Consider the following 15,175-nt stretch of genomic DNA (forward strand, 5'->3'; position numbering starts at 1 on the left):
CAGACTTCTTAAGAGGTATGTCTATTCGCTCTTGAATCGTCTTGAGTCAGGCTTTGAATGCTGTTTCACCAAAGCTTCATTGTCATTGTCACCTAAGACCTCAGTGTTGCCAAGCCCATTGGTTAATGTTTGGTCTTAAACTTGACTGGCCATCAGATTTTTGACATGGAGTCCATCCTTGAAACAAATTATTTTCTTGGCTTTTAAGATGCTCTTTTTCCCTTGTTTCCTGCCTCACTGGTTATTCTTGTTTGCCATCTCATTCTCTAGGCCAGCACTGTCCAATAGATACAGAATACAAGCCATATATATACATTATTTAAAATGTTCTAGTAGCCAATGGGTAAAATTGATTTTTGTAACATTTCATTAGTCCAGTATACATTCCAATATATATAATCATTTAGAAAACATTAATGAGACATAAAATTGCATTTTTTTGTACCAAGTACTCCAGGTGTGGTATGTATGTTACACTCATAGCACATCTCAGTTTGAACCATCCACATTTGAAGCACTCGCTACTTAATTGGCTGTGTGATGGCTATATTGGACAGCACAGTCTAAATACTGGGGTGGCTCAGGCCCCGTCCTTATTCCCCTGTCTGTACTCACTCCCCTGATGATCTTGTGCCGTTTCATAGTCTTATATTCTGTCTCTACTAATGAAGCCTAAGTTTGTGTCCTCAGCCTAGACTTTAGACTTCCCCTAAATCTCACACTTCTATGTGCTTACTGCCTGTTCTATATTCTCCACTTGGATGTCTGTCTCAGACTTCACATTTCCAAATGGAGCTGCTGATTTCTCCCTTGCCTCCTGACGTCCTCCTTCTGTAGTCTCAGTCTCAGCAAATGGAGCTCCGTTCTCCCAGTTGTGTAGAACAGAAATCTTGAAGTCATCTTTGATTCTTCTTTCTCTCATACCCCACACACAAACCCTCAGGAAGTCCTGTGAACCGAAGGCTGTCAGACTACAGCCTGCAGGCCCACCTACCCTGTTGCCTTTGTTTTTTATGGCTCTTGAGCTAAGAATGGTTTCTGTGTTTTAAATAGTTATATAAGTACCTACATAATATTCTCCATTTTACCACTTGGCCTGCAAAGCATAAAATGTATATTATCTGGCTTTGTAAGAAATAGTTTGTCTATCCTTGACTGACACTATCTATTTATTTAATTAGCACGTGCCAGGCATTGTGGCAGGTGCTGCTGGGTGTTACGCACCTTAATGACAGGCATATATTGCTTTGCTGTGTAGGGTGAGGGTGGGAGGGAGACTAAGCTCCTTCCTTAAACATCAGCTTCTTCCAGTGCCACACCTCAGCCTTCAAAGGTGTCTGATACTTCTAATTCATTTTTTTAATGTTTATTTTTGAGAGAAAAAAATAGAGCCCCTGCGCAAGCAGGGAGGAACAAAGCAGGAGACAGAGGATCCCAAGGAGGCTCTGCTCTGACAACAGCAAGCTCGATGCGGGACTTGAAGTCACGAACTGTGAGATCGTGACCTGAGCCAGAGTCAGACACTCAACCAACTGAGCCACCCAGGAGCTCTGAATTCTTGAAAGCTTTCTTTGTCTTTGCTTTCCAAGTGGCATCGGTTTAGCTTTTTTCCACTCATATAAGTCAGTTACTTTTTGTCCATTACTTTGCATCTTCCAGAAATTGTCCTGTGTATTTTGTCTCTTGTTCTTCATTCTCTTTATCCTTTGGGACTCAAACTTTTAATTGCTTTAGTGTCATTGTTAGTATGATTTTAAGCTGCATTTAACCAGAAGTTCACCATTTCTGCTGCCTACATGATAAAAGTAAAAAAACCCTTAGAGTAACACTGTCCATGAGCCAGCCCTAACTTTATTATTCATCTTTTTTGTTTTTGTTTTATTGAGTTATATTTGACATACAACGTTGTGGACATTTAAGGTGTACTGTGTATTGATACGATGCATTTATATTGCTTTATAATTGCCATGGTAGCCATAGCTCAGACCTTTTGCATCACATAATGATCATTTCTGCTAGTGCTGGTAAGAGTTGAAATCTAGACTCATAGCAGGCTTAATGTTTATAATAGAGTTTTGTTGTTTATAATCTGTCCTGTGTATTAGGTCCAGGACTTATTTACTGACTAGTTGCAAGTATGTACCCTAATCATCTCCCATTCCCTCACCCTTCAGACCCTGGTAACCACCATTTTATTCTCTTTTACTCACCATTTTACTAGCTTTTATAATTTTGGTTTTCTTAGAGTCCACCTTAACAGATAACATATAGTATTTGTGTTTCTCTGTCTGACTTATTCACCTAACATGGTATCCTCCAGGTCTATCTGTGTTGTTGCAAATGGCAGAATTTCCTTTTTTCCTATGGCTGAATAGTATTCTATTGTGTATACATATATACATACATACATATCACATCTTTATCCATTCATGCATTGGTGGACACTTAGGTTATTTTCATGTCTTGGCTGTTGTGAATAATGCTGCAGTAACTGGGAGCTGCACAGGTCTCTGTTACCTGCTTTCATTTCCTTTTGATGTATACCTTGAATGGGGATTGTTGGATCATAGGGAAGGTGTTTNATGTTTTTTTTTTTTTTTTTTTTTTTTTTTGAGGAACTTCCATACTGTTCTCCATAGTTTACAATCCCACCAATAGTGCACAGGGATCCCTTTTCTCCCCATCCTCACCAGCACTTGTCATCTCTTGTCTTCTTGAGGATCACTCTTACGGGTGTGAGCTGTCACTTCATTGTGTATTTATTACTCATCTTTCTTCTGTCTGTGGCATATTGTTGTTGAGCTGCTCCTGAGTATACTATTCTCTTCCATTATCCCATGCTTATGCACAGTACATTCCTTCTGGCTCTTTTGTCTTTTCTCCTTACCTATTTAGGGGAAAGTCTATTTATCTTTAGGCTTGGATCCCACTCTCCTGACTTGCCCATACAGACCTCAGTTTTTTTCTCTGTCCTTCTTAGCACATTCGTCTATTACAGTCTGTTACTGGCTTGCCTGGAACAGTCTTACTTGGCATCTTTTATCCTGGTGTAGTTATTAATAGCATCTCCTTTTACTCTCAGTAGTGTGCCAGTTTGAATAATGAATGCATGTATGGTCCACCCATTCTGTCATTTTCTTTCAACATGGATATGATGTTTGGAGGTAGGTCCTGCCTCATTTTGTAAACATGAAAATCTAAGACGGTCTGAGCTTAGGATGTTGGAGCTAAAAGATTACTTCTGATATTCCTATTATTTGGCATGATATAAGTATGTATTACTTTAGTCACTGTAGTTGGATTTTTCTCTTATTTGTAGCCAAACATATTTCTGATACAAAAATAAACTATAAAAGTTCTGGTTTGGGGTTCGTGCGTGGCTCAGTTGGTTAAGCATCTGCCTTTGGCTCAGGTCATGATCATGGAGTTTGAGCCCTGTATTGGGCTCTGTGCTGACAGCTCAGAGCCTGGAGCCTGCTTCAGATTCTGTGTCCCCCTCGCTCTCTTCTCCTCCCCTCCTTAAGCTCTGTCTGTCTTTCTCAAAAATAAACATTAAAAAAAATTTTTTTTTTAAGTTCTGGTTTGCCTGGTAAAGAGTAAATGCTGTTACCCATTTGGTGTGTATTTTTTCACATACTTTCTATAATATGTGTACTATACTATATATAATATGTATATTTTATTTAATGTGATGAAATTATATAAACTGTTTGCAGCTTTTTCCCACAGACAATAGAAAATAGATTTCTGTACCTACCAATACATGTAGGTAGAGAGCTATCTCATTCTTTCTTATTGGCTGCAAAGCATCATGTTAAGAGTACAGGTTTTGAATATTTATGGCAAGAATCATTATTGGATGCTAAAATATAAGGATGCTAAAACTAGTGAACAAAAGTATAATGAGCACAGGATTTGAACCTAGCCTCCAAGTATCTTCCCACAAGATATTTATTAATTACAAAGGGGAATGAGTAGTTTACAGTGAAGAAATGTGGCAGATACCACCTTAACTAAGTGGCCAGACTTAATATCACCAATAATAGGGCAAGTCAACAACATGTACCTCCAGATACAGTGCTCCATGAAGAACACAACATCACTTCTGTGGTACTCCTATCTAATATGACATAAATTGGATTTAATCTTGGAGAGAGATAGGCAAACCCATATTGAAGGATGTACAAAAAATAACTTTGGCCTGTACTATTCCACAATGTCAGGGCAGGAAAAATAAGGACAAAAGAAATGCTGCACATTAAAGAGACATGAATTTCCTAATTTGATCTTTGTACTGTGCTTATGGAAGAGAATGATTCTTGTTTTTGGAAAAATCACACTGAAGTATTTATTTTAAGTTTATTTAATCTTGGGGGAGACCAGGGGCACGAGCAGGGGAGGGGCAGAGAGAGAGGGAGTGAGAGAATCCTAAGCAGCCTCCACACTGTCAGTACAGAGCCCAATGCAGGGCTCCAACTCGTGAACTGTGAAATCATGACCCGAACCAACGTCGGATGCTTAACCGACTGAGCCACCCATGTGTCCCCTTACTAAAGGATTTAGAGGTGAAGTGACATCACAGGCTAGGTTTTAGTCTCAAATGTTTAAGAAAACAATCTAGAGAATCATAATGCAAATGTGGTAAAATGTTATAAAGAATATTGGGAAGGAATATGGGACTTTGTATTCTAAAATTTTCTCAAAATAAAAGTTTAAAAAGTACAGCCTGCAGGGATTGATACCATCTGTTTGTGTTCTGCCTCTGTCACCTATACACTGTGTGGCACTTCAATGCCTAAGTGTCCTCATTTATAAAATGTAGTTTGGAAAGGGGGAGAGGCAAACCATGAGAGACTCTTGAATGCTGACAAAAACTGAGGACTGATGCATGTGGGGAGGGAAGGGGGGATGGGCACGGAGAGGGGCACTTGTGGGGTTGAGCACTGGGTNCAAAACAAAACAAAAAACAACCAAAAAAAATGTAGTTTGTAATAGTCCCCATCTCAGAGTGTTATTGTGAGGGATAGTAAAGTTAATACGGTAAATTTTTAGAAGAGTGCCTGGCACATAGTAAGTACTTAATAATGTTAGCTAGTATTATCATTAGTATTCCATTGTAAATATAGTAAATTACAAGCCACTTACTAATGGATATTTAGATTGTTTGAAGTTTTGATCTGAATCATCTGTGACCATATTTTTTCCTTACTTGTAGCCCTAATGTTTCACTCAGTATCTGGTCTGTAGAAGGTACTCATATTGGGTTGAATGAGTCAAGTTATTTTAGGAGCCTCTGAAATGAGTTTTTAGATCAATATTAAATTTTAACTGATACATTGCAATTGTTTTAGAAGGGGTTGAAAACATTTTTACTTTATTAGACTATTACATTATTAGTACAATCAAGATTACTGGTTTGGTTGGAATCACATTTAGTACTGGTGTTGAATGTTCTGCTACAGTTACAATTATAAATATTTTGTTATTCTAAATTTTCTTGTGGTGCTGTATTGTTTTAAATGCTGTGTTTAATAGAACCCTGAATATCTGTGATGACTTTCTACAACTATATCTTGACAGTATAGTAAAGATGTTATAAAGTATAGTAAAGAGCATGGTCTTTGTACCTGTCAAGATATCTTAATTCTCTCACTGGATAACAGACTCTATCATGGCCATGATTGTATCTAGTCAATACCAGCCATCATTGTGTGCTCAGAAAATGGTTCAGAAATGAATAAGGGAGGAGAAAACTTTCCTTACTAATCTACACCTTCAAGCTGTTGATTTAAAAAATGTTACCCTTTGATTGTGACCAGTCACTTTCTGGCTTCCCCTACTCCTGCTATCCTTCAGTTCTACAGAGACCTCCAATTCCCAGATGCTGCTCCTTTAGTTTTCTCTGTTGTGGCCTCATTTCCATGGTCCACTTGTGAAATCATTCTTTTTCAGACACCCTTAACTCCCTTGCCCTTCTCATCTCATCATAATGTGTCACTTACATGGCAAAACCCCAACCATCTGTCTACTTGCTTCTTGCACCCAAACAGCAGAAGGCTGCTAGAGAAAACCCACATCTGTGTGTCTATTCCCACGTTAATTTTAGGACTGCAGATCTCACATGGGCATTCAGTACTAGAAACAGTCCTATCCTTCAACACTTCTGTGATAAACTTGCTTTCATAGCCTCTCAGGGACTTCTCCATGTCTTTTATCTCTCAAGACCTCCATTGTCAACCCTCCTCAGTTTCTGCTTACTTTGTACCTTAATAAAATATTTCATGGAGTCAGATGTAGGTAGAAGTACCTCATCTTCTCACAATCACATGCTAACCTGTATTGGAACCCACATCATCTACCTGTTGTCTTGTAAAAATACAAGTATCCCTGACCATCTAAGCTCAGCCTCCACTTACATTCTAGATTGTTCCCTCTTGCCTGCTGCAATCATTAACCCATCTCTGTATTGCATTGCTAGTGTCTCTTTCCCTACTAGATTATTCTTATGGCATATAAACACACTTTCAATACCAGTCAATTTAAAACAAAATACCACAGTTCCCTTGATCCCATGGCTCCTTATATATACAGTGTCATTTCTCTACTGTCTTTGGCAAAAAACTCCATGAGTGAGCTGTTAATGTTTATTTTACTTTCTCCTTGTCTCTCTTCACCGTCTCCTAGTACATTCTTTTCTACCACTGCACAGAAACTGGTCTTAACAAGGCCCTTAATGATCTCCATTTTGCTAAATCCATTGTTCCCACTCTACAGTTTTTGACATCATTTGACAGTTGACCTCTCCTTCTCATCTTGTTGATATAGCTGTCTCTTGGATTTCTTTCTTCCTTATTGGTTAGTGCATATCTTGTGTCTGCTCCTTTAGATGCTGGACTGCTTCCGGGGTCCTCATCCCTTCTGCTCCAGTTGATGTCCTCTGGTTCTGTGCTACATTATACTAGTTCTATGCTGATCAAGTCCAAATTTATGTCTCTAGTCCTAGGAATTTATGATTCCTCCCCTGGCTTCCAGACTCACGCAAGTGCCTTCCTTAAATCTTTACTTGGATAACTCAAGAAATTATAAACTTAGCCAAAATTGTACTCCATTTTTGCCTTTAAACCTATTCCTCCAAAAGTCTGCCCCATCTCAGTAAATTGTGCTGTCATATACCAGTCACTCAGACCAGACATTTGAAAAAGATCCTTGATTATAAAGTTTACCTCCTACCCCACAGTTGCTTCATTGGCACATGATGTTGGCTTATGTTGGCTTTACCTTTTCAATATATCCTGATTTCGACAGCTTCTCAACACAGTTACAGTCTCAGTCCATACCATCATCAGCTCCTGCTTGTACTGGTATGTTTTGTTTCATCTTCACAGTGTTGGCCTACTTAATTTTTAAAAAATTAGTAACATTACAAAATTAGAGGATTTTACTTTAAATTAGGTTTTTGTTCTGAAAAACACTAGCTGTGCCTTCATTACAGTAGGATATGTAGTGACTGGCTTCCTTCAGATGAATTATGTGTTCTCCAGTTTGCCACAGTCTCCATCAAGTATCTTGTAGCCAACTTGATCTACTTGGGAATATGACCAAGAAAACATAGCCAACTTGATCTACTTAGGAAGATGACCAGGAAAATGGCCCCTGTCCTACAGTAGGTCATCATTTACTGGACAGATATATTTTGAACAGTACTTTGTGCCAAGTACAGTTCTAAGCCCTGAAGATAAAGCAGTGAATACAATAAAGCCTTGATGTCATTGATCATGCATTCCTTGAGACAGTGTGTCACTAAACAAATAACATACATTTGTCAGATGTTGATAAGTTCTATGTAGAAGAGTAAAACAGGGACAGGGCATGTAGAATGGCAGGGGATACTGTTTTAGAGAGAATGCACAGGGCAAAACTCTGTTTTGAGTTTTGACATTGAGACAGAGGCTAGAATAATAACAGTGAGTGATGGGGCTTTGGAAATCTTAGGAAGAAATTCATTGTGGGGAGGGGTCAACAAGTACAGAGGTCTTGAGAATGTGTTTGACGTGTCTGAAGGTTAAGGCTCATGTGGCTGCAATGCAGGATGGCGGAGAAGAGAAGAATGGTAGGTAGAAGGAAATGAGGAGAGACAGGGAAGCTGGGCCAAATGGTGATTGACAGAGGGCCTCAGTCCATGTGGGTTTTTGATTTTCCTGTGAGGAGGGAAACAGTCGAAAGGTTTTCAGTAGGAGGTGATGTGAAATGACGTATTTTAAAACAATCCCTTTGGCTACTGGTGGTGAATAAATTATAGCAGGGACAAGCAGGGAAGGGTGGGCCCTTTGTGGAGGCAGTTGTGGAAGTAAGAGGGGGTGGTGCCTTCCCTAGAGACAGCTGTGAAAGCCGGGAGCTACGCTTAGATGAGAAATTGAAGTTTGGGCCTGTCAGCTCTTCTGAGGGTGTGATACAGGACGTGGGAAAATGAGAGGAATCGAGGTGAAGGTTTTCAGCCAGACTAACTAGGAGTGGATAGAGGTGCCATTTAGGAATGTGTTAAACACTGAGAAAATTCCTTCTTAGACGTGTAAAACATGAGAATCCTATTTGGTGGCCAAGTAGAGATACAGGATAAACTTTACTAGAGGATAAGCTCACAGCTCTGTAACACAACCTGGGATTTTTAAAAGATCCAGTCCTGTGAGTCCTGTAAGAACACTAAGAGTTCTTTGAACCCAGGAACATTGTTGTCTGTTTTTCTGTTTGTAGCATATAGTTAGTATTTGATATGTATTACATGCTCACTGATACTTTTAAGAATCCAGAAATTCTGCTATAGTTCTGGCCCCTGCTGTAAATGCCTGTTACTCCATTATATTAGGCTTCTGTATACATTTTAAGAATCCTAACATAACAGAAACATTCCTTTAATAGAGCTCATGACTTAATAGAATCAGCCAAATGATATTAAATTTGTAGTCTTCAGAGTAGTGAATCTAGCAAACTACTTAATTTGTTAAGGTCTCAGCAGTGTTTTAAATGACTTTGCAGGTTAGAAATCCATGTATGAACAATTTTTTCTTTACAGTGAGGCAGAACGAAAATGTGCTTTTGCTATCACTTTGAGTAATTTTATTTGAGAAGGCTTAACCTTTGTGCCAAACAGTGTATAAACAAGCATTTGATAATTTTTGAATTAAAAGTCTTGTTTAAATCTTACAATCTTATCATCAAGCAGTAATTACTATATATTTACTGTTCACTTCTGAATGTGAGAATACTTTATAAGTGGGAATTATTATTTTCTGATATTATCATAAGCATTAACCTTATTTTGCCAATGAAAATACTAAATGCAAGTGTATTTAAATTGCCTAAAGACAAATAATTAAAGATGGGGGCAGCATTAGAATATGAATATGTTTTAAGGATACGTTATAGGGAAAATGGGGATGTATAATAGTATTTAGACAAGCAGGATGACATTTCATTACTGTGTTCATATTAGCAAATAGTGATCTTGTAAGAGAAATACAGTGAAAGATTTTGCTAGTACTCAAGGGCCTAATTTTTGCTTTCCTGTACAGGAAGACTTTCAGTCAATGACTTATGGATTTAAAATGGCTAACAGTGTGACAGACCTTCGAGTTACAGGTAAAACAGTTTATAAGATGATTCACAAGTTTTGTGTTTGGATTTGTTTACTGTTTAAACTCACTGTCTCTCTTTCTAGGCATGCTAAAAGATGTGGAAGATGACATGCAAAGAAGAGTAAAGGTATATTCCATTTCTCTTTGCTTTGCTATAGGATTTTTGAATTTTTCTACATGTGAATTTACCTTTAGCTAATTATAGCTAGTGGAGAGACGAACACCATCTTCCCTTTTTTTTTGCTATGCCTTTTTTGCGATGAATCTGAAGACAACTTAAGAGGAGAATTAAGAGGAGAAACATTGAATTAATGTTCTTTCAAGTATTGAGAATTTAACCTTTAAGATTTTTCAATTGGTTGCCAGTGTTTTAGAATTGTACTCTGCTATTTTAAGAATAGCATAATATTCTAGCATTTTAAGTTCCTCAAAGGTAAGGACTATCTTCTTCAACTTTGTATCTTCAATGGCTAGTACAATGTATGCAGCACAGTAGAAGACCTCTGTAAATGGTGGAATCCCAAATCTGGTGAAAGCCTTCTATGGGTAATAAATATCCTTGAGTCAGATGACGTGACAATTTGGTTCTCACAGATTTAAAAAGGAAAAAGTTCTACTTCTGCTTTTTTTTCTATACTTGTATAACACAGCATGTTGTCACAGTGATTTTATATTATTGCCTTAGTTGGTATTTATAATTGTGCAGTGAATTAGGCAATAAATTGCACATAGTGCCCTAGTTTTAGATGAGGAAAATACAGCTTAAAGAACTTAAGCTGTCTGAGACTAATAAAGGCATGCCACTGGGAAGTGGCAGTGCGGGACTAGAACCCTGATCTGCCAGATCTTCCCGAAGTACTGCCCTGCAGTTGTCAAAATGGTCGTATGTCACTCATGTATTAACAAGAGGTTTTGCATTTTAGTGTAGAAAAATTAGTATTTACAGTGTGACTTTATGATGTGATTTTTATAAAGGTTACTGTTTTTTTCTAACAGTTTTGAGAGCATCAAGACTTTCAATTAATACATCGTTTTTAAAAGAAAGAAGTACCGTGTGCCATGTACTTTTACTTATTTCATTGTTTTGCTTTTGCTGTTTTTAATACCTTACTCTTCCATATGATCTTTATAATTTGTATCAAAGTGAACTTTCTGTATATATTATTAGTAGGAAAATAAAAAGTAGATACAGCTTTTTTCTTCCAAATATTTTTCTTAAAATCAGATTCTTGGCATATACTCAATAAATTAATTTAGTGCTTTACTTTGTGTATTTATAAGCTAGTATTTCTGCAAGTTTGTGTTTATTTTAATTCACCTTTTTTAAAATTTTAGAGTACTCGAAGTCGACAAGGAGAAGAAAGAGATCCAGAAGTTGAACTAGAAGTAATTGAACTTATTTTCTGGTAGATAATATCAGAGAAGTCTACCTCTTAATGTTGTAGTTTTATGAACTGCGTTATAATTTATGGAAGCCCTTTTTAAGGTATTTCTTTAAAAGTTGGACACTGCAAGGGATTTTATTTCCCTTGTATTTATTTTGATAGAATGATAATACAGCTCTTTCAAATACATGGTTTCAAATTCCTATGAGGTAGGAAGAAAAATGATTTTTTACAGATGACACACCAAACCTTGGCAAACCTCAAGAACTTGTATAGTATGAAAACTTGCTGAACCTTTGTTGAAATCCTTAATTTTCTGATTCTGCCTAAAGCATCTTTTTATTAATCCTATTAAAAATGCTAATTCAGTTTTTGAGATATTAGTGTAACTTTTGACTTAAGGAAAAATCCATCCCATTGATAAAGAAGCTTTATTTTATATTTCTATTTCAGTAGAATAGGCTTTATGTTTTCTGCAGCTCATTTTCAGGCATTTAAAAGACTGTAAGTGAAAGTGTTTGTAATATAGTAAGTTATTAGTGTTGAGATTTAGGACTTAAAATACTGTATTTGAAAATGAAATTCCTTTGACAGACTGCATCTTTTAACTTCTAGTCCTTATTTTTTAGCACCAACAATGTTTAGCAGTATTCAGCAGAGTGAAATTCACTCGAGTGTTACTGACAGTGCTCATAGCCTTTACTAAGAAAGAGGTAAGGGCATTTACTGTAATCTATTTTAGTGGGTTTTTTTTTCTTTTGGAGGGGGATGGGGTGCCTTATTGAAGTAGTTCTGAGACTTTTCCATCAAAACTCTCCCCACCACACATATACAGCATTGAGCATTTGATATATTTTTATCTGGTGATTATATAAATATATATGTAATATTAGAGTAGCCCTGATAATTTTCCCAGAAAGTCACATGAATTTACATTCTGCTCCATAACATATCCATGTCTGTTGTTGATATATAAAAATAATATTTTATATTATTAATGGATATAATAATAGAAATTGAAATTGCTTATGGTAGTCCTATTTTGTGAATTGAAAAGGAGAAAGCAAAACTGGAAATTTTAGGTAGACATACTTCATTCAGTTAAGTAATTAACTATTGGTTTGTGTAGAACCAAAAGTAAGCCCTAGATGGTGTGTTTTTTTTATTAACTGAAGTCAATTACAGACTAATTTGTGGATAATTAGGAAGTGGTGAGTAGAGAGCCAGCCTTTACCATTGATCTAACTTCTAAGTCTGTTGTTTTCCTATTGTTTTCTTTAAATTTCAACTTAATGAATAGCATATTACAAATGTTGAAATTTTCCAGTTGCCTGCAACTCGATTTTTTTTTTTTTTAAATGTAAGACAAACAATAAGCCAGCAATGTTTCCTGTTAGTTTTTAATGGCTCCTACAAGACATAGAAATGGGTTAAAACTTAATTTCTATCCTAACAGGATCTGAGCATCCTGTATTAAGTGAATAGTTTCTGAAAACCAATGTCATTAAAACATTTAATTTCATTATTGTTTATAGGATTTTCCTATTTAATGTATATCTTTCAGTGAAAGAATATGTAAGAATGTTTTTGGTGATTTATTTGCTAGACCAGTGCCGTTGCAGAAGCTCAAAAATTGATGGTTCAAGCAGCAGATCTTCTTTCTGCCATTCATAATTCATTGCATCATGGCATCCAGGCTCAGAATGATACTACAAAAGGAGGTAATTGTCTGTTTTACTCCTAGTTTCTTTCTTACTCATCCAGATTATATAGTTTGGTTTTTTCTAAATTTTTGTGTAAGTCAGTCTGTTTGGAACATGGAATGTTTTACTCTATAGACTCATATAAAATGTACTATAGAACTTGACCATTTCCTGTATCTTACTTTTTGGGCTCTGAATATTTACCCTGCCTGGTGATCATTCTGTGATGTCAGCGGTATATTCTTTTTTAGTCACCTCTCCGCTTTACTCCTTTGAGATCATCACCTCGATTACATAGTGTTCCCTCAATACTTGGCCTAGATATGCCATTTGAGGCCTCATTGCATGTGTCTGTTAGAACATGTTTTTAGTACATTATATTGTAGTTGTTTGCCTGTTTACCTTTCTGTGATGGTATTTTAAGCCAGGAACTGTCTTATTTGTGTATCTCTAAAGTGCTTGGCACATTGTTGACGGTAGATTTTATTTATGATATACGTCTTAAAATGAAAAGAATAATGTACCTTTGTTATAAAAGTTGTAGCTGAGTTAACATTTTAGATAATTTATAGCAGAAGTGATTCTTCAAATTGACTATAACAAGATGATAATTATATTCTCTTAAATTCTGTACTTTCAGTAGATGAATTATATGGTATGTTAATTGTATCTCCGTAGAGTTGTGATTAAATGAAAATGGAGCAGAGGCGCCTGGGTGGCTCAGGTGGTTAAGCATCTGACTGGATCTCAGCTCAGGTCTCAATCTCAGGGTGATGAGTTCAAGCCCTGTGTTGGGCTGCATGCTGGGTATGAAGCCTGCTTTAAAAAAAAGGAAAAGAAAATGGAGTAGTATTTTCAAAATTTGGGTGAGGGTATGTATTCTAATCTTGAATCCTGGTTTCAGGATATCATTTAATTGTGAAGAAAGGTAATTGTAGGTAAAGTCTCAAAATTAATCTCTCAAGAGTTTTTTAAGTTACCACCAGGGTATATGCTCCAAAAAAAGGGACTAAGGATATTCTGGAAGATGACAGAGTGGGAGGATCCTTATATCCCCTCATCTCACAGATACACCTTATAACACCCACATCAGTGTTAATAACCCAGAAAAATGACCTGAAGACTAGCAGAACAGACTTTCCATAGCTAAATGGAGAGAAGAGGCCACGTGGAAGAGGGTAAAAAGGATGGAGATGTGATCAGGAGTTAAATGGACCATCAGGGCTGTCTATGGGAATGAGGAACACTGAGGACGCAGAGAGGGGAGAGCAGAAGACCCCATATCAGGCAGGGGGGACCTATGCTGGGAAGATAAGTCCCGATAACATTTGACTTTGAAAACCAGAGGGGTTTAAGTTTAACATCTTGTGTTCTTACAATCACTGAAGCTTAACACCTGGAACTTTAAAAATCAGCAAGCTCAGCTCTGAGCCAGAGGGCATTAGGAAATTGAGACACTGCCCTTCAAGAGACGGCGCAACAGCCCCACTGAAATATCGCATAGAAGCAGCAGTTTGAAAAACATCTGAGGTATACGGGAACAAGATTTATTTGCTGGTCTCTGAAGTGTGCTATAGGAGAAGAGATCTTTAGAAGACTTCTCTAAGAACAAAAGAGCTGGTGGGTGCCATTTCCCTCGCAGTCTACTCAGCCTAGATAAACAGACCAGTGCAGCACCCACAGTCTCCACCTAGCGTGCTAACAGCACATCCCACCTCTCCGGTCTTCTGTGGTCCTACCCCCTCCAACACACCCACAACAGGAGTTTTCCAAAGCCACTCCATTCCCCTATCACAACAGACCAGAACAAATCTGGCTAACTCTGTATCCCACTCCGTGCATTCACCTACAGACCTACCCCCCACCAACACATCTTCAGCAGGAGTCCATCCAGAGTGGTGCCACAAACATGGTGGCATGTAAGCATCCCCAACAGGGATCAGCACCTCCCAAAGTGACTCCTACCCTGGGAGGGTGAAAAGTAACCACACAGCTGATCTGATTGTAGGCCTTGCCCACCAACAAAAGCTACTCAGGGAAAGACACAGGGAAAGTGGCTGCAGTACTATGTGACCACAGCTCTGGCCAGCTCATGGGTCTGACCCACCTCAAACCCAAGGGAGTGGCAGACTGGCCCATGAACAATACAGCCCTCAAACCCTGCTCACAACAGGCAAAGAGAGCCATTGCTGATGACTGCACTGAAGGGAAATACCTTAGTGACAACACTAGGGTGCACACAACACGCAGACACTCTGAAGCACCAGGTTCTGGTGTACAGAGGACATTGTACTGCAGGGCATCATGGTACCTCTTCTTCATAAGGCTGCTACTGTCAAGAGCAGGAGACATAGCTGGCTTTCCTAACCATGGAAACAGGCACACAGAGAGTTAGACGTAATGAGGAGAGAGGAACAGGTCCTAAATGGAAGAACAAGACAGAATCACAGCAAGA

At 37.8% G+C, this 15,175-nt stretch overlaps 1 protein-coding gene across 2 annotated transcripts in view; it reads left to right on the plus strand.

Moving 5' to 3' along the window:
• NAA35 (N-alpha-acetyltransferase 35, NatC auxiliary subunit) overlaps positions 1–15,175 on the plus strand; it is an 84,719-nt gene that overhangs the window by 25,094 nt on the left and 44,450 nt on the right. For both annotated transcript variants that reach the window (XM_077749560.1, XM_077749559.1), the window contains exons 7-11: positions 9,570–9,636; positions 9,716–9,759; positions 10,968–11,018; positions 11,647–11,730; positions 12,624–12,738. In XM_077749560.1, the coding sequence (XP_077605686.1) occupies positions 9,570–9,636; positions 9,716–9,759; positions 10,968–11,018; positions 11,647–11,730; positions 12,624–12,738 (361 nt within the window). The remainder of the gene's footprint in view (positions 1–9,569; positions 9,637–9,715; positions 9,760–10,967; positions 11,019–11,646; positions 11,731–12,623; positions 12,739–15,175) is intronic.

The sequence above is a fragment of the Crocuta crocuta genome, unplaced genomic scaffold (assembly GCF_008692635.1).
Source record: "Crocuta crocuta isolate KB4526 unplaced genomic scaffold, BGI_CrCroc_1.0 scaffold99, whole genome shotgun sequence".
In the NCBI taxonomy this organism is placed as follows: Eukaryota; Metazoa; Chordata; class Mammalia; order Carnivora; family Hyaenidae; genus Crocuta; species Crocuta crocuta.